At 46.6% G+C, this 23979-nt stretch overlaps 1 protein-coding gene across 1 annotated transcript in view; it reads left to right on the forward strand.

The window, feature by feature from the left end:
- Positions 1-16749: 16749 nt before the first annotated feature.
- TERB2 (telomere repeat binding bouquet formation protein 2) overlaps positions 16750-23979 on the forward strand; it is a 446976-nt gene continuing 439746 nt past the window's right edge. Inside the window, exons 1-2 of the mRNA XM_069625425.1 lie at positions 16750-16813; positions 17587-17668. Of these exons, the coding sequence (XP_069481526.1) occupies positions 16750-16813; positions 17587-17668 (146 nt within the window). The remainder of the gene's footprint in view (positions 16814-17586; positions 17669-23979) is intronic.

The following is a 23979-nucleotide window of genomic DNA, read 5'->3' on the forward strand; positions in this document are numbered from 1 at the left end:
CAAAATAGTTCACTCGTCAATATGATGCCTCTTCCCCAATAAAATGAAATCTAGTTGACACTGAGATTTAGATATACCAACATAAACTTTACTGTAATGCATAGAGACACTGCAGTGTTTTACATTAGCAATACTGCTATTTTGCAAAGAATGGAATTTCATGACAAATATAAAGTTAGCAAATACTTGTCTTTACCAGACAGGATTTAGTTGGCTTAATAAGTGTCATCCTGAGTACTTCTGGCTTGCAATTATTTGCAGAAAAACAATTATTGGTTAGCACTCCCACAGAGGCCATTGGCACTGTTGGGAAGGGGGCACCCCCATCCAACCCCCCTAAGTGCTTTAGAGTGAGACGATCTGCATTGGAAGCACTATGATGGGCCAGTAGGAAGGGGGGGCGGTGGTAGGACCCCATGCCAATACAATCAGCCCACATAGCGTAGCGCAGGACGCAAGCAAGGCTACCATTATGAATAGATGTTAGTAACCATCAATAGGCGACAAGGCCTGTGCGGCGAATGCAGCAGTTTATGCACTAGGCTCTAATTGCGAGACGAGAGAAACCTCCGGCCAGGCCCGAGCTCCCATGAGGATAACCCAAATCCCCAACCGCCATAAAGCTCATTCATTGTTCTAACAGTGTTGCAAAGATGTTTTTCTACCCAAAAGGAATGTCCCTACAAGGCCACGATCATAGACTGGCGCCTGGTGTGCATGTTATCTCACATTGGGCAAGCCTGACCCGGGCCAACCACAGGCAACCACGAGTTATAGCCCAGATAACAGACTAAGCCCCAAGATCCCTGAATTCTATGGCACTAGGTGACCATCAACCCTAAAGTAACATGTACTGAATGTTCAAAGAGAACAGACATTGCACGTCTGTGAGCTACAATCTGTATTGGGAGGTGCTGGGAGCGATACATTATAGTTCAAAACGAGGGTGGAGACCTTGAAACTGGATGGAGCGAAAAGGAGTGAGTGAAATGTGTGTGTGGAGGTCAGAGTGCCCCAGAACCTCCTTTGTGACAGTCTTAAAGCCTGCCAGGTGCACAGTATAATGATGAAGTAGCATTGTGTTGAGTGTAGGTCATTTGTTCTTTGACCTTCGTTGGTGAGAAGAGGATCTCTGCAGCACCCACGTGTTGGAAGGTAGACAGACAGGGCTAGAACCAATGACCTGGTATCTCTTATGGAGCAGGCTGATCATGTATAGACGCACACACCAACCAGTCGTGCAGGTTTTCACTGTATACAATGATGTAACCAATGATGCAGTGTCTCCTTACAAGACTCTGCTTGTAGCCCTTTTCAGCAGAACGTTCTTAGCAGCAGAGTTCTTTGCTGTTGGTCTCACCTTTGTGTAAGAACTTGTTATCCTTACAAGATCAACATGGGCCTTTTTTCCCTAGCGGGTTGTATTTGTTCTGGTGTGAGCATTCAGGGGCATGCCTTCAGCACATAAGAGGGGAGGAGATGATTAGTGCAGTCGACAGAGCAAGAAAGTGTGGAGGGGGGCTAGAAGGCAAGAAAGGAATGCACGGTGAGCTCTGCTTTCATTTAACAGGGTAACTTAAATAGCTATCTTTGCTACACAAGTGTCAATTTAATTAGCAAACCTACAGAATTGCATAGCAAATTGCTATACGACACTGCTTATTTTATGCTTTGTAGTTGTGGCCCCATAATTCAATGCCATAGTGCAATATCTAGGTTATTGTAGCTGTGTATAACAAGATCGTATAAGCAGAAAACATCCCATTTGTTTCCAAAAAACACACTTATGGCTTTTACCGCTTTCATAAATTTTTCTTACGTTTCAGTCCAATGCTTTCACCAGTTCAAATTTTTATCCATATATATTCCTAGGTATTTGTAGACTTTTATACGTTCAATTGGGTTGCCTCATGGGTCCAATTCATCCTTTTTTTTGCACATTTTGTTTGCCAGAAAAAAAATATGATTTTGCTTTTCTCTATGGTCACTTTCAGAACATATACACCCACTGCATCTATCATGACTTGAGGTCCCTTAGGTGTGTGGTCTGACAGAAGCAAATCATCTGCGTATGCAAGCCAACTTACAGTTCCAGACCCCACTTTTACCAAACAAGTATGCAAGTTCTCAAAAGCCCTACTCATGTCAGCCAAATAAAGGTTAAACACCGTTGCCGCCACAATGCAGCCTTGTTTCACCCCACAATAGGTTGGCATGGTTGCCGATAGCTTGCCCCTATCATATAGACAGACCCGTACCGTGGTCTCAGTAAGGAGTAGCATTAGCATTTTTAAAGGGCCTAACGGTATATTCTATTTTAACAGCTTTCCCATAACTTATTCCGAATGACGGAATCAAAAGAGGCGCTAAAATCTATGTAAGCACAATACACATTTGTTTCTCTCCTTTGCCACGCATATTCAACTGCTGATGCCAGTATGAGCAGGTTGTGGGACATGTTGGATTTTGACCTAAAGCCAGTTTGGTTGGGGCCAAGACGTTCTTTGCAAGGATCCAAGTATTTAGTTCGACCAACAACACCCTTGGAAAAATGTTTGCCGGGATGTCTATCATTGCTAGAATTCGATCGTAAGTTCCAAACACCTTTCTTATATACTAGTAAGATGTGACTCATACGTCATACACCAAGTATTCGGATGTTTGCCACTAAACTATACAAAGCGTGAGCCCTGGGTTTCCGGGGACAGTTTGAGGAGATTATAACACACACATTCGGGGCCAGCCGCCCGCAAATTATTCAAACGTTCAATGATGACGATAATGTCTAATATGGATGCCTTACATTCCCAAATATTAGATGGCAAGCTAACTGACTCATCACTTTGTGCAGTAGAACCCAATGTTCATTCAATGTGCATTGCCCATAGAGATTCTGATACGCAATTTATCGGGCAGATATTTTTTTTGGCACCTCTAATCACATTCCATATCGCCATAGTGTTACTTCAGGTAGCGAGGTTGGCAATCTCTTGACCCCCCTCTCTTTCACATTAAATTTTATGGTTTTTCAACCATGTACGATATGTCTGTTTTATAAATTTAATGTATGAATTCATCACACAAGAACACTTACTGACTAGAACGAGATAGATGACTTCTGCAGTCATAGAACGCAGCTGTTTTTTAGCCTCAGCAATCTTGCAATCATAAAGATGGCGTTTGTTAAACACCTTATTGGTCCGCTCATATACACTTTATAAGGTATTTTTACACTAGTTATTTCACTTATACTAGTCATCATCAGTGAAAAGGCTGAAACTATAGCAGATGCCTTGTCATCACTTATAACAGTGTATTGCTTTATAAATCCGGGCCCTAATCTTTTGACCGCCTGATTTGCCCTGGCTAAATTTATTGCATTCCAATTAATACAATTTTAGCTCCCATATAGGTAGATATTTCCATGTAGAACATACGCACATGATTCAGTTTGTGCCTTTAGAGTTTTAAGGAGTACACATAAAGGTAGATTGTTACTTTCATCACGTGGGACAATGGCCATGTCCGCAACCAGAAATAATCCCTGAGTATTAACAAACACATAATCTATGGTGGAGGCATTACCGCCACCAAAGCAGGTGCAGGGCACATGTGCATCACTGGGGCAGTATCCATTTAAACGAGTAAAGCCATGCTCATCTGACATGTTGGCCCCTGGCCTTCCTTGGCGAGTGGTCATATTGTATCAAACAGGAGTATAGATGGCATTAGTACACTGGTCAGTGTTACATTCATCTATTTGAGCATTAAACATCACCCATGAGCCATATCGGTGTGCTGTGCGAATAAAGTTCCAAAATACATGACACTGTCCCAACATTAGCATTAGTAGTTACACATTAAGGAGGATCATATATATTTACTAATATTAGGGACAGCTACATATATGAAATGTTTACTAATTGTACCATAGATGTCGAACCCTTAAGGTCAGTAATAGTCCAAGGCTGCATAACTTAAATCAATAGTCCACCTTTGGGTCGGCCACTCGGGCATTGGGTCGCTAGCTGCTGAGCAGTGTTACGACCATCAAAGTGAACAGTGTGAACCATCCATGTTTCTTGCAGATTTTAGACACTCTCTGAGGAACCTTTCACTGTGGATACTTGTGAGTCAACCTCAGCGCCCTGTGAATTCCCTCTGATTAGAATCAAATTTAGTTGCATGAATAAAGTAAACATACAGAGAATGGTGGGTCCTCCACTTCGCTGGACAAGGAATTCTAATTGTAGTTATTTCTTATTTAGTTCAAGCGCCATGAAGAAATCAAGGTCCACACAATGGTTATTAACGTGAAGACCACTTCAATAAATCTTGAGTGGTGTTTTTATATTTAGTACAATTGCCCTTTGTGATGACAGGTGTTTCAGCGGAAAGACACCGCCTTTTTAAAATCAGGGCTGGTCCAATCACTATGTCTTGATTGGTAAGTAGTCGTTATGGGTTCAATCCCAACCTCAAAAATTCACTCTTCCTCGTCCGTGTGCTCAGGTCCGCGTTCAGTTTTCTTGCAGGGCAATGATTGAAAAATTGTTCTTCTAAGACACTAACCCGTCATCAATAAAAAGATGGCAGAAACCTTGTGTGTGCCAAGACTATACCAAATCAAAATCATTGAGACAGTGAAGCAAACTGGTGTTTAAAGACCGCCGGAAGCCATGGCAAATATCCGTCACATACCTTACTGCTTCAATACCCTCAACAGATCCCACAGTAGCACAAATACCCAGTGATCCATTGCCATCACATGCCTTAATGTTACACCTAATCGATTGTTGATTACACTGCCACCTCCCTGTTCTATGGTGTTGCCATTAGCTATTGCAGAAGCTCAAGACATGTTATTTTCTTGTCCCAGGGGGCAGGGGGGGCGAGAGCACGGTTTCAGGCGGTGCTAAGTCAATGTTTAATCAAATCCATTTGCACAATTCGGCTGGAATATCCAAGCCTATTTCAATATGTAATCTAATGTGGCCTCAGAATTAAACCAGACATTCGATATATATGTAGATGTGTGTTCAACGATCCATATGTCATCAGATGAACAATACATAGTACTGCTGCTCTATTAAGTGGTGGCAGTTTAACAGTAGGGGACACAGGCTGTAGTTGTAGTGCCTTAGACAACTCACCGTTCGCAGGAGCAAAGATTACTGGTACAAGCATTATTGGATTGACTATTGAAGATGTCCATATATCAGTGAGCATAACCTGTGTCAGTGGTCCGGCTGAGCGTATACTTTTACAACCCTGAGCAGGACAACCAGCTACCCCCCCATTGTTCACACCCAAATCACCAAGCCTTCCGGTCGGCATGCCATAAACATCAGGTCTCGGCTCACCCAAAGAAATAAGTACATCCTGCTCTGCTGCCACAGGGCCAGCTGTTTGCACAAGGGTCAGTATGGAGACAGGTCCACTCGTCATGTCCAGCCCAATCACATTGCTCAGGGAAGTTTTATATGTGACTACACAAGCATTTTTAACAGTTTAGATCATTTAGCATACATGAATGCTTGGTAGGTGACTTTAGTTTTGCGTTTTACCAGTTCACCTTTCTTCACACTTTCACAATCGGTGAAACAGTTGGATTAGTGATATCTTTCAGCACGATTTTCTCACTATCCACATTTACTGTGGACTCAGTTTAGAGCCTCGATCTCGAACTTTTTTTACGTACAATTTATGCGCTTATGTAAGAGAATAGATTGGACATCCAGTTTATTTTCTAAACGCTTACATTTAGCTACCGAAGTGGTAAGAAGGTTTTGAAATGCCCAGAACATATCATTTGAAGTGATACTGTTAGTGCTAATATCATTCATATTCTTTTCAACAGTGTCTAACGGACAGGCTATCATATTATTCTTTAGTTAGCTCACACCCAAGTTAGTGTTGGAACACTCTTGCGCTTCTCCATTAAAAAGTATGTGGATCAATATTTAAGAAACATGGAGTAAAAGAGAGATCCATAATATCTCGAATATATTCGACCGCAGGAGCATCAATAGACAGATCTATATTATGACTGGATTCAAGACAGTTATCAATATCGTCATGGGAGCCCCATGTATCACAGTGACAAGTGCCGGTAGATTCAGTAGGCAGTGCTAAAAGAGGGTAATCATGTTGGGCTTGATCTATACCATTCATAGACACATTAATGTAGTCAATGGCCTCATCCGCATCCTCTGCTGGCTGCAAAATTACAGTTTCAAGCAGCTTGCAGCCCAACGCAGCGTTTAATTCTGCTACAATATCTTTTGCAGCAGTTTCCTCCTCAATTCGGGTTCATGGCTGAATTTTAGGAAAAAGGTTGTCATTTTTTTTTTACCTTACTCCAGTCGTTGGTTTAGTAATAGTTTTTGGCAGACAAATCCTGCAGCAACACCGCAGTTTTCTGAGGGCTTATCCAGGGCAATTTCTAGCCAACTTGGTGGCCAGGGCGAAACATCAGAATGTCCCCTCCACCCCCCCCGACCGACACACGTTACTCTCAAGCTAGACATCTGTTGTGCGACAAAACCGCTCCTCAATATGAACAAATAATTGCTATATAAATGAAGCTGGTTCCATTATATTGTAATTCAAGTACTTTACAGAAGAATTCTAATGTGAAAAAACAGCTGTTGCCCAAGTAAATGGTGTTGCTGTCACCTGCTCTTAGGGAAGGGCTTGCCTGAATGCAGTTTCAAACTGTCCGTACTGGCACACTGCAGTGTGAACAGCCTACCAGGGTGTGAGGGCCCACTGACCTTGCCCTGTGTTGCAGGTTTTCTGTTCGCACCATCTCCATTTTATTTTGCAAGGGGCAATACTAGACTAACCATATGAATTAGTTTCTGATAGAAGGTTATCATTCCAAGATTGACAGTCAGGAACACTATTATTGGACTCTTTCAAAATACCTCTCTGAGAAATGGAAAGGGGACAAATAGCACCAATGAGGATTCCTGTACGCTTTGCATTAAATCACAGAGCACTTCAGGACCATAGCAGTGATTATTTAATAAACAAGTATGTGATAAAAGGATGGGATGTGTGAATCTCTAAATTCATAACTGATGCATGGCTTGGTGCTCACATCACGGTTCACAATACTCATCCTAACATTAAAATGTTTGTAACCATGAACCATACATGCTCATTTGAACAGATTACGTTTTTAGATGGGAGTATAAAATGGCTGCAACATCAGCCACTCAAATTAATTTGCTTCTTGTTTCTGTTTTCTTGTTTCTTAAGAATTTTAGAGGAGGAAGTGCTGGGTCTCAGTGTGGGCATGCCCAACCCCAATGCACAGAAAGGATTGTACCTCTTACAAACTTTAGCCTGCCCAGTAATAAGCTGATGAACCGCTTTAAACAAAACCGGCTTCTAATGCATGGTAAAGGGTCCACAGTTCCTCAGCCCCTACCTCCTCACTATTATGCAGGCCTCAGGGGTTATTTTGGCAACAACAACAAAAAAAGATCAGGGCCATGCTTTATCTAACAGCTGGCATTAGCATCTCTTATTAGTGCTGGCCTGCGGCTACTGAAAATCATGGTGTGGCAGTGTTAAAAGGGCATTTGGCCTAGTGGGTGTACAATTTGAGGCAACTTCTTTGATTGCTTTATGTGTTTAAGTGGGCAAAGCATGGCATGCTCATCAGAGTCACATACACAAAACATTCCAGTGTGCTCTTGTATGCACATTGGACACATCAGACAAAAACAGGTATATGTGCTGTTACATAAAGGAGCAAAACATAAGTGCCATTAACCAGCAAATCATTGCTGCAAACATATCACTGCATTGATTTATCGTGGACTACTGTCTGCATGGTGACACACAATGAACTCTACTTTCCTAATCAAGTTGCAAAGTGACATTGAGTTGCCATCTGGTGTGCGCGCTAGGCAGTGGCTGGCTTCTTTAGAGAACGAAATGACATTTTATGCTCAGCAAATGCAGTTAGTCTATGTCCCAAAGCAGCCACTAGAATATTTAAGCAAGAACATTATTAGAGTTAACCTTTCCAGGGATGTGCCATAAGTAACAAAAATGTAATATTTAAAAAATAAAAAAAAAAGAGTTTTGGTGTGTCAAATAAAGAGACATGAAAATAAAGAAAACAGTTTTAAACTTTTTCTGTCTGGCACGTTAATTCTCTTTGAAGAATGTATAGCTTTGGTCAGCTAACTGATACTTGTGCTGGCCTGGTGAATAAAAATGTCCCATGTTCAGTTCTTAACACTGAAATGTTAAGCACACAGTGTGTAAACACAATGGCTTCAGTGAGCCCAACTTTAAAATTACCCCACTTGAAAGGATTTCCGCACAAAGAAAGAGGGGCAAGGGGTGTGTGACGCATCACAGTCATCCAAAGTTGGCAGAGAGCAGCCAGCAGCACATTGCAGAGGAGCACTCACCGGCACAGCAGGCAGCATAATCTGTTGTCCAGCAAGCTAAGCAGCAGCTTTCTGAGTGTACCCCTTACTGCGACCAACTCCTGAGCTATTTAGCTCTGCGTCTCTGCCCAGGCCAAGGAACGTGGCTGAATCACAATTGACCAAGTCAGCTGCATCACAGGGATGCACCAGCAGTTCATCTACATTCCCTGGTATTACCATTGTCAGAGGCGCCAAGTACGCGGGTGCTCCGGGGCCCGGGCACCCGTCGGCAGAATCCAGTCGGGGCGGAGCCCACCCGGAGAGAGATGTACCCGGTCTTCAAGTTCATATAATGAAAACAACATTCTTTCTATTTTACGGCTGTTCAGGCCTAGGTGTTCTCTGCCGCACTGATAGCATGCTTTGAAAACATTCCATGTTGGTCTTGACACCAAGGGCTGGCACAGCAGCATGTGAAGTATCATCAGTCCTGTACCCGAGCAAAGGTAGGGTACACAGTGCGCTGACTGCATCAGGTGCCTGCAACGAGTATCTGGACATATCTAGTATGTTTGCTGCCTGTCACTACTCTTCCGCTCGAGCTCCTTATTAAGAGAGCAGTTACATCACTGCCTGCGAATGCGCGCCGTGCAGTTTCAACAACTCCGTCGTTCTTACAGGAGCCATATTGGGCCCACGCTGCTTATACAATAGCACACAGAGACCGCTTATTACTGTGATTTGTGCAACTTTGTGTAATAGGCGCGCTTTCATTCACTCACTAGTGTCTCAATAAAATTGCCAGATAAACACGCCACCTGAAAGATGCCCGTGAAATGTATTGTGCTCCCTGGGTCCTCATACAATTGTGATGTTCTATCGCAATATATGTTACGTAGTTGCTATATAACGGTCGGTGCTCAAACATGTTTATACATTAACAGTTGTTAATCCTCATCATCATTTACTGATATGTTTATGCACTCGGCGAGAGAGTTTTACAGATATTTCCCCCCACCCCCATAGCCCACTCCCAAGATTGTAATGCTAGACTCTTAAAGCATTTGTCTGGCTCAGCAGCCGAGTGTGGTGAAATAGGGGGGAAAAGCGGTGGAAAGAAAAACAGTCGGCATTCGGCAGCAGATGCTTTGAAACACGGGCAGACTGTGAGTAAAGCAATCGATGCCCCCTTTTTGTTTTATACACTGCTTATGTTTTTACGGTTTGCCAATAAGAGTAGCAAGGCACACAGAGGCTGTGCACTGGATAACACATACTATGGGCTAATGTGCACAGGATCACACATACTATGGGCTAAGTGTGAAAGCCGAGATTACAGACCTGATCAGCAGTTGGGTCACTTGGTTGGTAACATCTCCTTCTGGGAACAGCGCCATGGTTTCATGACTTCCATAGTGTGTGGTGGTGGCCTACTTCATTGTGCTTTGAGGAACAGCATTTGTTATTTTTTTTGTAGGTCCAGGTGGGGGGGATGTATGAACAGCTGGTACTAGGATTGGGTGGTTCGTAAGTAGCCATCTTCTCGGACCCCAGGCCCCACTTTAGCAACAGCAATGCAGTCTAGAGGCCAACACAACAAATGGGTAAAAATCATAATCTTATCTATATTCACACGGAAGGTGGGGCCAAAACAATATTGCTGTCCAATATTGTTTTGGCTGTTGTAAGTCTGCCCGTTTCTCAGTGTCTTGCACTACAGTGACCAACTTCCAGAGGGTCATTCTGGTACAGCAATACAATCTAGTGGAAAAGCTGCCATAGCTTCAGGTGGGCATTTAGATCAGCTTTGGGGTGATGGTCATGCTGCGGTATGAAGTGCATGATGTAGATCATGACAAAGCACTGTTGTCCTTTTTCAATCAGGAAACTTCTTTACTTCTCGTTTTCCCTTGAATTGTGAAATGATTATGTGGTGTTGGTTGTGGTACTCCACCTTGCAGCTGTACCTTCTGTTTAGCAAGCATTTTGTTCTCCCATCCTAATTGTGTTGCTCATCCTTTTGAGGGAGGGCTACTACAACCTGGATGATGGTGTCTTACTGGATTGCAACTGGAATGCCTAAATCTCTTTCTTACTTGACTTCTGTATATGCAGTACATGCTAACCCATGTTTCAACTGTTCTGCGCCGCGCCCCCACACCATTGCACCAAGTTGGCGACTACATGCAAATGGGGTCATATAATAACTGCCAGTGATGCCACTTCCTGTATTTGGGCACCCTCCCCCCCGGAAAGGCATAAGTCGGCTCCCCTGACCATTGTTGCAGTCATCGGGCAAAGCAAACCTTACACACACAGCGCCAGACCTTAATGCAGAGCATGCACAAACCGACAGCGCTAACGAGTCAAGAACGCTATTGGGACACACTCGACAGCTAACAAGTCCAGGACTTGATATGAATAATGAATATAGGTATATTATGCCACTACTATTCAACCATCTAGCTACCAAAACGTTAATACGGAACAGGCAGATTAACGTCCATATAGAAAACAAAAGGAAACAAACAATGGGATCACTTATGGCCACAGAGTAATACGGACAGGAGCTGGAAGAAATCTCAATGAACAGGAGCTGGAAGAAATCTCAATGAACGTAATCACCTAAATTAAAGGATCGCCAACGTATCGCTTATACAGGTGACGAGTGCAGGTCAAACAAGGACTACACCACACACCACTGGCCCCGAGCCCGCAAACAGCACTTGAAAAAACGGCACATCCAAAATGCGCGAGTCGCCTGACTAACATGTGTGATCGATTCGCCGCCCCTCTCCACTAAAATAATGATCGCTGTGACGTCCCGGGTGTGCACTGGGCATGCGCGAGCCTCGTTTGGGCCCGCGCATGCGTAATAGAATAAAGGAAGTCCGTGCGGCAGTTGCCGCCGGGTGATGCAACCGGCAACATCGTGTCTGACTCCTCTGTGCATGCGTGTGTGTGTGTACGTATGTTTGGCCACCCACACTCCGCTAGGCCACACAACAACTGGCGACGAGGCGGGATGCCGCACGAGCGCTCGTGGAACACATAGCACGTTGTAGCAGCGACGTCACGGCGGGTGAGTCATGGACCCAGCGGGTGCATTCCGGCGACGTTTAGAAGCAGGAGCACAGTGGTAGCGGCCCGAGAAGGTGCTCGTGCACCACTAGCTCCATTTCGACCAATTTTTGGAATTTCTGGCTATCCTCCATGCCCAGAGGATGACCCATTGAAGGCAGGCACCACACGAAGGGGACCTGAAAGCAGCAAAATGCAACAAGGGGGCCACCACACGCAGTAAGAGAGGTGAAGGTACGTGCAAGACCCTCCAGAATCAGGTTTGCGGCCTCCAGCTCAGCAGCAGGTGCCTGTGCGACCTGTGATCATGTCAGACAGTGATGGAGAGACAGAAACTGCAGCGGTGGCGGCGAGAGCACAACAGGGAGCCTTGCTACCCATGCAAGAATTTGATGTGTCAGGACCCCCTTCGAAGTTGGGCCCAAGATGGCGGCTCTGGATCAAAAAACTGGATATGTACTTTACAGCAACGGGGATTAATGATGACAATGCAAAGAGGGCCACTTTGTTGTACTCAGCAGGCTTAGAGGTTTTACGCATTTACGAGTCCCTCAACTTGCAGGTAGACACATACACCGAGGTGAAGAAGGCGCTGGAGAACTATTTCATACCGCTCTCGAATGTCGATTACGAGAGGTTCCTCTTCTGCGGGGAAAAGCAGAGAGAGGAGGAGTCGCTCGACCAGTTCTGTGCCCGGCTTCGAATGATGGCCACCTCTTGTCGATGGGACAATGATGAGTGCATGATACGTAATCAGGTTCTACAGGGTTGCAGTTTCAACAAACTGCAGAGACAAGTGTTAAGAGAACCAGGCTGGTCCCTGCAGCAGATATTGAACAGTGGCAGAACATTTGAGCTGGCCGAGTCCAGAGGTGCGAAAATGGATGCGGCGGTGCGTCCAGGAGCATCGGAGGAAGCATTCGCCATGGGGAAACGGTCGATGTCGAGAGACAAGTGGGGGCAGAGAAAGCAGGAAAGTCGCTCGACTGCGGGGTCCGACAGCATTTGCCAGCAATGCGGCTATGATCTGCCCCACTCAGAGGAATGTCCTGCCAAGGACAGGTCATGTGGCAGATGTGATAGACCTGGCCATTATGCCCGAATATGTCGCGCCCCCACCCCGGTGTCAGTGCAGAGAGGCCCAGCCAGAGCACGTGGCGGTGGCTCAAGAAAATTGCGAAGCATCGCGGCGTTGGAGCAGGAGATACAGAGGCTGCACATGGCAGAAGAGAAGGAGGAGGAGGAAGAAGAAGAAGTATTCTTCATCTCAAACATTGCTTCAGGTGCCAAGAACAAGAGAAAGCCTAAATGCGTAGTCGACATCCAAGGGGTGCCGACGCAAGTGCTCATCGATACCGGTGCATCGGTCTGTGTGCTGGCCGCAGACCACTATAGGCGGATTCCGGGACCTCCGGCGCTATGTACATCAACTGCCAAGATCTTTACGTTTGGAGGGGTCACCCCCCTTCCCATTGATGGCGTGTTTATAGGCCCGTGCCCAAGGACGGCATCACCATAAAGGCACGTTTCTTCGTTACGGACGTGAGCCACCACTCGTTGCTCAGCTGCGCAGCGTCCGAGGCCCTGAATTTGGTCCATTTCACGATGGCAGTCTATCAAATAGACATCGAGGTACTGTTAAACAAATTCACAGGCATTTTTGAAGGGGTTGGAAAGTTGAAAGCACCACCGGTGCGGCTGCACATTTATAATACGATCAGGCCGACCGCCCTGAAGTACAGGCGGATTCCGTTCCACCTGAGAGAGAAGGTGGAAGAGGAGCTTCGCTCGCTGGTCAACAATGACATTATTGAGAGGGTGGAAGGGCCGACACCCTGGGTATCCCCCATAGTAGTAGCGCCAAAACCGAAGCAGCCAGGGGCAGTGAGGATTTGTGTGGACATGCGTCTCCCCAATGCCGCCATTAAGAGGGAGAGGCACCTCACGCCAACGCTGGACGATATTATTGGCGAATTACAGGGAGCGAAAGTATTTTCGAAGTTGGACCTATGAGCGGGCTATCACCAGCTTGAGCTTCACCAAGACTCTAGGTTCATCACCGTCTTCACGACGCACGAGGGGCTTTATCAATTTAAACGCCTGAGTTTTGGTATCTCCTCAGCGGCGGAGGTTTTTCAGAACACTATAAGAGGGGCACTCGCAGGCCTAAAAGGGGTGTTGAACATAAGTGACGATATCTTGGTGTTTGCGGACACAGAAGCCGAGCACATGAAAAGGCTCGAGAGCACACTCAAGAGATTGCACGACCTAGGCCTCACCTTGCACCGCCAGAAATGTGAGTTCCTCAAAGATCGGATTGGGTTTTTTGGGTTCATATTTCACGCAGCGGGAGTGTCACCGGACCCGGAGAAGATCAGGGACATTCGGGAGGCAGCGGCGCCAACATCCCCCACGGAGGTAAGAAGCTTCCTGGGGATGGTAAACTATTGCGGACGCTTTATCAAGGGCCTGGCCTCCTTATCAGAACCCCTCAGAGCACTGACCAGAAGTGATGCGGTATGGAAGTGGGAAGGTAAGGAGCAGGAGGCGTTTCAGGCACTCAAGAATGCCCTGTCGGATGGGGACACTATGGCCTACTTTAATCCCGCCGTAGAGTCGGAGATTGTCATCGATGCCAGTCCGGTGGGAGTGGGGGCAGTGCTCTTGCAGCCGGACGGAAGAGGAGACATGAGGCCTGTCGCGTACGCCAGCAAGGCCCTCTCTGATACTGAAATGCGATACTTGCAAATTGAGAGGGAGGCACTCGCCATTTTGTGGGCCTGCCACCATTTTCGCCTGTATATTCTGGGTAAGCCGGTGATAGTGGTAACAGACCACAAGCCCCTACTACCAATTCTGGCAGGTCTATCTTCGAAGCCGCCACCAAGGATAGAGAGGTGGATTCTGGCCCTGATGGAGTACGGGGTGCATCTAACGTACAGGCCAGGCACCAACAATCCGGCGGACTACCTGTCACGTCACCCCAACGCTGGAGGTTCCAACAAAGGCAGAGAGGTGGCAGACTGCCAGGGTCTACTCTGTAATGTGGTGGATGGGGCGCTCCCCGTAGCGTTGTCGAGAGCAACCATTGCCTTTGAGTCATCCAAGGATGAAGTTTTTGACATCACTAAAGAAGCCATTAGAAGTGGAGAATGGAAGGAAATGCTGTGCAACAACTCCCGGCGCCAGCAGGAGGCCCAGAGAGATCTTCAGGCACTATGGCGGGTGAAGGAGGAGCTCTCAATCTCCGACGATGGTCTGCTACTGAGAGGGAGGCAAATTGTAACCCCATCAGACACTAAGGAAGCGGGTGCTTGAACTGGCACACATCGGACATCAAGGGGTGGTCAAAACGAAAGCGAGACTACGACCAAAGGTGTGGTTTCCGGATCTAGAAGAAAAGGTTGAGGGCTTCGTGAAAAGGTGTTTGGCTTGCCAGGCGGCGACCCCGGGTGACAGGGCTCCCCCTATAAGCTCGATGGAGCGGAGTGAGAAGCCGTGGGGGACAATCCATGTAGACTTTGGTTCGACGGGTCGGGGCATGTATTTCCTGGTGGCCGTTGACCAATGGTCGAGATACCCGGAGGTGGAGGTGGTAAAATCAACGGCAACAGAATTCACCACGAGGGCATTCTACAGAATGTTTGCGGCACACGGTTTTCCAGAAATGCTCTGCTCGGACAACGGACCGTCGTTTACCGGCAACCAATTTGCGCAATACCTCCGTGATAGGGGAATCCAGCACCGCAGAGTATCGCCACTGTGGCCTCGCGCTAACGGAGAAGCGGAAAGAATGATGCGCACGCTGAATAAAGTGCTGAGGATCTCGGCAAACGGAGGTGACGACCTGCAGAAGAAGCTAGTGGAGTTCTTGAGGGAATATCGGACCACACCCCATCAGTCCACGGGTGTCGCCCCGGCGGAGGCCCTATTTGGGCTCTGCCCCAGAGGAATGATACCTGAAATGGAGGGGAGGAGTCCGGGCATCATAGACAATGAAAAGGTACGACAAGAGCAGGCCATACACAACCAGAAGGAAAGTGACAGGCGCGGTCAGCAGGGCAAGGAGATCCGTGTCGGAGATTCAGTGCTAGTCAAGAACCGTCACCCCGAAGGAAAGCTAGCTCTACCGTTTGAACCGCACCCTTGGAAGGTCACCCATGTAAAGGGGACCATGGTGACAGCCGCCTGTGAGCGCGGTACGGTCACGCGTAATGTATCTTTCTTCAAGAAGGTGGACACATCAACAGGAATGTCCAGTGCCCAAGCCGTGCCCACCCCGGAAGGAGGCCCTGAAGAGCTGGGCGAGGAACCCATGAACATCGGAGCCCCAGCGGCGGAAGCAAGCACGGAGACCCCAACAGTCACATCTAGGTAGCCCTCAAGAGTGTCCAGGAGACCGCCTGCCCGTCTCAAGGACTATGTGTTGGACTCAGGGGACTGAGGTCAGGAGATCCGTGGCTGTCAGTAAGTGACGGGAATAAACCTGCTCCCAGGTCGCTCCAGTTAATGTTTAATAAGTTAAATTCATGTTGTTGTTTGTTGTTAAAGATAAAAAGGGATGTGACGTCCCAGGTGTGCACTGGGCATGCGCCAGCCTCGTTTGGGTCCGTGCATGCGCAATAAAATAAAGGAAGTCCGTGCAGCAGTTGCCGCCGGGTGATGCAACCGGCAACATCGTGTCTGACTCCTCTGTGCATGAGTGTGTGTGTGTGCACGTATGTTTGGCCACCCACACTCCGCTAGGCCACACAACAATCACTATGCCATCGCTTTAAGACTTACTGTAAACCAAATTCGCTTCATAATGGAGGACGCCCCTCTACACTGAAATAATCAGGTAGCTTTAAGGCTTACTGTAAACCAAATGCGCTTTTTAACGGAAAAATGCCCGTGCACCTCTCTGACAGGAACCTGTCTCATGCCCAAAATAAACTGAAATAGCCCCCCCCTAACCCACTCCCGGTCAGGCATTATCGCTCTTCCGCACTAAAATAACAATCAATTATGCGATAGCCTCAAGACTTAATGTAAAGCAAATAAGTTTCGTAAGGGCGGAATGCCCATACTCACCACCTCGCCACCACGAGGCTATCTCACGAGTCACGACTGGCCTTCTTTCCCGCTCGAGGTGAAGTGGCAACGTGAAGCGGCAATGTAAAGCTCGTGACTTATCAGCACGTCATAACGCGCCAGAGTCACGTGAAGAAGAGTGGGCGGGACGTTGCCATTGTTCGTTTCTCGAATGGGGACTAGTCACCGTCGGCTAGTCATGTTTAGTGGCGGCAAGGCTTGGTTCTCTCAGAGCGTGGACCGGGAGCTTTGTAATTTCTGGGGTGAGCTGTGCTTCACTGTCCATCCCATTAAGAGGAAACACACTTTTCTCAAAAGCAAAATCCTAACGTGTATCATACACATTATTATTATTATTATACGTGACGTCTCGCTCACTAGTTTTACTGTTCTCGCCCTGTCACGCACCGAAAATATTTCGCTATCACTTAATCTCATTATGAGGTTCACCTTTGTACCTTATTTGTTGTGTTTTATGATTGGCTAATTCGAAGTGGGCCTATCCCAGTCGTCTGTGTGACTTCATTAAGGGAATTGGCCCTTGATCAGCTTGTGGCTCCATGAGCTGAAAGCAGGAAGACGTGGGCCTTCATAGGGGAGTCATATCCTGGTACTATAGCTCCTTAGCCTGGTTCCTGGAACTCTGTGACAGCTAACTCACACGCCTTGTAAAGAGCTGAGTCACCCGGCTCTCACCCGCAAAAAACAAAATCGGGTGTTTTCTCCTGCCTTTGCGACACATGGTTGAGAGCTATGTCGAGTGTGTGTAATTTTCATTCGCATCAGAAGCGGCAGGAATGTAATGTGTTGTGCGACTAAATTGTCGGAGTTTTTGGGCCATGCTAGTAAGTTGACAATGCGTACAACCGTGCGTAGCAGGGGCCCCTCTGCAACTTTCTAGGTTTGTGTTGTATACCTTGGAAAGACTGTGAACGTATTGTCTATTTTCTTGGTTATTTATAAGTTATGTTTTCTAAAATATGCTCCCATAAAGTATAACAAAATGAAATCTATATTTTCTTCACATATGCTGCAGTGACCGAAGGAGGAGTTATTACAAATCATCTATGTGCTGATTACTTATTCAGCAATGATGCTTCGTATCCTGATACAGTGAGGTACATTTTTTGGGCTCGATCATGGCTTGTGAGGAATTATATTTTAGATGTTGGAATTGTGAAAATCAAAATCTTGACATTTAATGTTTGGTAACTGGTATTTGCACTTGAAAACATGATGGAACAGGACAAAACATTAACAGAAAACGGCTTTGCGTCACCGATTTGAAATAAATCACAGTCGCAAGGTGGATATCTCAGTGGTTGTATGAACATTTTCAGTGTTTCTCACAGCCACAACTTAAAAGCTTTTTGCACACAGTTTTCACCTATAATTCTTCAGAGAGCACATCCCGCTTGTGCTCCTACGAAATATTAATTGCTGATTCGTTTTCAAACAAATAGAATGCAGAACAGAGTCGTGGGCCCCCATCAAAAGCAGATCATAACTGAGGCTCTCAGCAATTTAACAAATAGCCAATGTTCCACCTAAAAACCCCAGTGGAAGGGAAAGCACACCAGTTATGCTAAATTTGGAGGGTTGCCCCACAAAAGCGTTAATCCCCTGCTCGTTTATAATGCTGTGCAGCAGAGGCGTTGCGAGAGCGGGGGCAGAGGGGGCTATAGCCCTGTGTCTTTTGGTTGTAGCCCCGGATAGAAGCTCAGAGTTACAACCAAAATGGCTAGCTAGCCCCCAGTCCGGACAGTCCCAAAATTAGCATAGCCCCAGATCTTTTCCAGATCTAGCAACACCCCTGCTGTGCAGAGCATTGACTATGGAAGAAATGGTAGGCTAATAAAAAGGTGTTTAGCGAGATTTAAGGAAACTGAAACCCTGATGTAGAAATGAATAGTTCATGGATGGTCATCCCATAAGCGTTTACACTGATTCCTACATCGGCCTTAATTTACAGTTCAGCGTTGGTTTCAGGAAAACCATACCGCTCTTACAGTGGTAGAAAAGCAGAATATGCATACACATGTGCTGATGCTTGAACTTGTCCACTTTCAGATTTCTCTTTAACAGTCTTGTATGCATGCAGAAATATATCACAATCGGATTCCATTTACAGCATCTCCTTGTGAACCATCTTGATGTGTTTTAGCAACTGTAGACAACACCTTGAGACAACATCCTGCAAGTCTTAAAGGAGCACATTTTGGACAAGACCAGACTATTTGGGAGCCTCATGTCTAAGATCACAGAGTGAAAAAGGCAAATATTATTAAAGAAGATGGAGAGCGATATAAATGCTGTCTCCACCCTCCCCTGCTCAACACCACGGGGAACCGGTATCGCAATACCAGGAGGATGTACTGCTAAATGGGGGAGACTCCCTACATCCTCTGACCATACTATAGGAAGAGATGGCCGAGCACGTACTGAATATGGCAGGAGTTGAATGTTTTTGGGTAAGCAAACTCAGAACTAGGGGTCCAGGAAGTGCCGGAAGCATAGTTGCCAAGTGCTCCCAAGTCCGGCCGGACCAAGTCCCTGCAGCCAGTCTGGGTTGTCCAGTAAATACATTTAATGTAAGGTTAGTGCTACAAAGGTATTTTATTTCACAGCACTGCTGCAGACAAAACTCAGACATAGGATATGTCGCATTCTAATGCATGGGTACGAATCACTCCCCCGTTGTTTCCCCCCACTGGTTGCTTGTAGATCCCTTACTGCCAGATTCCCTGCACTCCTTTGTTAGCTCCCTGCTCTCTTATATTAATCTCTTACAACCTGCTTTCTTCTATGACTTGTAAAGTTCTCGATTGAATTCGGAAATTAGGTCTGCATTCAAATACCTAAATAATTATAATAACAATCTTGATATGGGTCTTCTCAAAATACTGAAGGGCTCTGCCTAAAGGACCACTGGTCTGTGCATGGACCAACACAATACAGTGTTGGGATTATATATTTCCAGCTCGCTTCTTGGTGCCAGTCTTTTAGTGTCCTAGTTTTAGGAATATAGCACCCAGCTTGCTTATTGGCTTTGTCTACCAGCAAGTACTTCTCCCTGTGTGTTTTAGAGTATGTGACAGTCTCGAATAATAACCGCTGGTCACCCTTCGTACCAGTAGAAATACCATTCACAAACTCCTATCAGTAGATATCTGTTCCTCGTTGCCAATAATTTTTCCAGCCTATGATATTGTCACCTAAAACCATGGGTCCTGGAACTGGTTTTCTCTTGCTTTTCTCTTGGTTGATGGCCTTCCAGCCTTCACAGGCCTTGAATTTATCCCTCTCTAAGTTTGGCCTTTTCCAGGCTCTGCAGTGATTTGGCCATGATTTTAAGATGGTCGGATGATTTTAAAGTTTGCCAGGGCAAACGGCTTTTTTATTTATTGGACATTTGTATTGCGCCTATACACAGGTGTTTCCAGGCCCCACAAGACAAGATGGGAGGGGTGTGGACATGGGAATCAAAAAAAGTAGAACCACAAAAATGGTTACATTGGCCTTGTGACAATCCTACTGTGCAAGTGCACGACACAGTTGTAAGTGCAAGGGGGAGAAGTTAGGGGGAGAGGTTAGAGGGAGAAGTGTAGGGGTTAGGTACCCCCAACTGTGGGGGCAGGCAAGTGCTGGGCAGGCCAAGGTGGCAAGTGCCAGGGGAAGGATGGGAGGGAGGATGAGTCCAGTGGACAGTGAGGACCAAGTGGGGCTAGTCTGGGGAAGGGAGCCTTAGGGCAAGTGCTGGCAAAGGATTCTGGGAGGACTGGTAGGAGGTGGTCTGGCCCCTGTATGACTCTGAAGGGACCAGGCCCCAGTCGCAGCGGCAGATGGAGAGTTAGCATGGGAGGGGGAGAGGGAAGGAAGAGGAGAAAAGGAAAGTCTTGAGTATTTTCTGGAACTTAAGAAGATCCGGCTCAAGTCTGGGGGAGGGGGGGTGTTATAGAGGGAGGAATCAGATGAGGAAAGGGATCTACCTTTCTCTTTGCTTAGAGAAGCGTTTCACCTGCAGAGAGTTGGAGCCAGAAGGCCGAAGGACTCTTGCCGGGAGGTATTTAGGGTGGGAAAGCTGGATGTAAAGAGGTCCCTGGCCCCAGACAGCCTTGGGGATGATGCAAATGGTCTTGAATTTGATCCTTGCGGTCACCAGGAGCCAGTGGAGAGATGTTGGGCCTGGAGAGATGCAGTCCCTGGGCTTGAGGCCAAGGATAAGTCTCACAGTTCAATTCTGTATTAGCTGAAGGGTCAAGGGAGGAAAGAGGCAGGTTGAGAAAGAGGCTATTGCAGTAGTCTAACCTAGAGAGAACCAGGGCTCCACAGACAATGAGCTTCTGGGGGAAGGCGAGGAAAGGTAGAATGTACTTGAGGAGATGCAACTGAAATTTGGACTTCCTGGCAAGATCCATGATGTGTGGAAAGAAAGAAAGAGAGAGAGGAGTCGAATGATCCCAAGGTTTTTTACCTCACAAGTGGGTGAGGAAAGAGGACCCAGGGAGTCGGGCCAGAGAGTGGGGGTGGGGGAAGACAAGGCGCAGGCATCCCAATGAGAAGGTTTGCTGTCTTACTGGCATTAAGGCAGAGATCGTGGTAGAGCACCATGCCTACAAAGCAGCCCGGCAGTCGGGTGTGAGGGAAGAGGAGGAGGTGGTAGAGGAAGGCAGCTTGAAAGACAGCTGTTTGCCATCTGCGTAACACTGGAAATGAGGGGAGAAAGTGGAGATCAGGTGGGTCAGATTGATGTTGAAGAGCCAAGGTGATAGGATAGAGCCCCGAGGGATGCCACACGTAGAGTGAGGTGGAGAGAAAAGGGCCCATTTGGACCTGGTTGGCAAAAGGGAACTTTTATATCATTTCTTCAACTGGATCAGCCCAGGGAGTGATAGCAGGAGTGAGGACAACCGAGGAGGTAGGTGGAAAGCGACAGAATGGTGTTGCAGGAGGTTGAGGTGAGGTGGTGCTAGCATTGTGGGTGAGTCAGGAAGGGAACAGTTAGACCAACCCTTAGGTGCATGCAGCCCCCCCCCCCAGGCCTTCCTCCTTGTAGCATGCTTTGAGGGGGCATGCTTTGCCTAGGGACTCTTGGATGATGGATTCAGCAGGAACAAGCAACACCAGGAAAGGCAAAGGCTACAACACCAAGAAGCTCTAGGTGGGATACAATCTTGGATCACCATTTGTGAACTCTCCTTTATAAAGGAGTCTCATCTGAGCACAAGCGCTCAGTGTTATGATGAACTTGAAGAGTGGGTGAAGTAGAGGAATGCAGAAGAGTCAAGTACACAGGAATGAAGTAAGAAGGTTCCAGTAGAATGTGAAAGATGCATGGGGACCCCACTGGGAACCTGTTTACTTGTCTCTCTTTGATCTGGATGGATGCACGTTATTGGGGGAGACTTTGACTTCATTGAGAACGGTTCAAACTTGGTGCCGTATGTGCCCGCCAGTATCAGGGAAAAATACTGTTTGAGCGAAGCCTAACACCTACATGATCTGCCTGCTCGAGCATAACTCCTGCAAGGTATAGGTCTGTTAATATACACTGCATGCACAAATGTAATGCTGCATGGTTTTGACATAAGACTGTGTGATAAAATTCCCTGCCTCACTCTAGGGGGGGGGGCACAGTGGTGGTATGGGGAAGATCCCCATGTCACCCTTAATTAGTCCCCACTGCATGAGTCTCCCATTCCTTCAGTGGTCCCTCGAGCCCCATTAGACTTGTCAAGAAAATTGACTAGAAATGAAGGTCAGTTCAGGGAATTTAATCTCATTGTTATGGGAGTGAAAAGAAGTCACTCCTTTGATGCATAGACCATAGTCTTGTCTGGGGCCATCTACTTCTTCAGGTACTTTGCATGCTCTGGCTCTCCAGAGACTATCGACTCCACCAAGTCCTTCGACATCAAAAAGAGTCAGAACTGATCGGATTACTCCCCATTGCTAAAGTCAGTTCATCCTAACAAGATAATATTTTTGCCTTCAATTATTTATAAGGCAGCTCCATATCTGCACTGCATGGGCTACATGAAATGGCTCTAATCTTTTTGTAATCTTTTAAAACTCTCCATTCAAGATTATTCTGGAGTGTCTGGTTCGAGGCAACACTGGCATTGTTCTTAAATGTTTAAGCTTCAGCCTTGGTGCTCTACGTGAAACAATGACCAAACGAAAAGAAGTCCCCAGACTAAGAGCCTGCCTTTGGTTATTGTGTATGCCACCATTAGTAAACTCCACAAGGGGCACTACTAACTTGAGAAGTGAAGTCGCTGAATGTTGATAAGGCAAATCGTCCAGTGAGAAGTCTCTCCACATGCCTTGATGACCACTGACTGGATCCAGTCCTCTCATGGTCTGGCTGTAAGAGTCGTAGAAGGTGTTGGCTTTTGCTATGGATGATTTTGTCACAGTCTAGTAGCGACAAAAGGCTACTATTGAAACAGGAATCATGTCCCCTTTCCTCCCTGATCCCTCCCAAGACTATTTATCTGTGGATAAGCAGGGCACTCAACCACCCGATGGGTGCTGTCATAAGAGGAAGGTCCGTGGAACAAAGTTAGACTTTTTAGATTCCTGGCTGTGACATGTTATCCACTTGAAGACTAGCTTTTCTCTGACGAGCAGGGCCTTTAAATGACTCTGCTTAGCTACCAAAATAAAGAAACTGGGGGGTTGGAGTCTTCGCTGTTTATTTGCTGCAGCATACAAATGTCTAAGTGGAAGTGATAGGTCCGTTTCTGGTCCAATATCCTGGGCCCTCTTCTGCCTGTCATCTGTCGGATATCCTCCTTTAAGGATCTTGTTTGGTAAATTGAGATGGTTGGATGTGCTGGGATCCTCCTTGCATTGCTCCTCAGAGATCTTGGGCCCAATACAGGTCACATAGGACATAGTTGGGGACCCTTATTTGTGCTGAGCTGGTTGTAGAGGCATCCCCATTATCATACGGTAGGAAGAAGTTGTTTTTCTATGTTGATGGTATTCTTCCTCCCTGCTGGATAAAGAAGGCAAAAGGCTGGACAGCATTGGCATTAACACAAGCATATCATCGGGCTGCAAAGTGTCCACTTGCGACTCGCGATTGGAGAGTGATAATTACATTGGGGCGAGTAAGAAACTGAGTACATGTGCTTATTAGCTAACCTGCCACATGCACCATCAATGTGCGTTTTAATTAGACCAGGCAGGATTTGGGCAGGTGTTTGGGCGTGCAGCAGCACCCCTCGAGTGCTAGAGCTGCTAGGTGGTGCTGTCATGTCTGCCTGAAGGAGACCCATCATCACGTCAACGCCAAATGATTATAAAGACCCTACGAATTCCGCATGAAGGTGCAACGAGCCATGTAATCTGTATGAGCTACTGCTGCCTGTGAGAGGGAAAGTGCAAACGGGAGATCAAAGCAGCCTGTAGGAGAACTTCA

Source organism: Ambystoma mexicanum, chromosome 11 (genome assembly GCF_040938575.1).
Source record: "Ambystoma mexicanum isolate Mex_15411 chromosome 11, UKY_AmexF1_1, whole genome shotgun sequence".
Lineage (NCBI taxonomy): Eukaryota > Metazoa > Chordata > Amphibia > Caudata > Ambystomatidae > Ambystoma > Ambystoma mexicanum.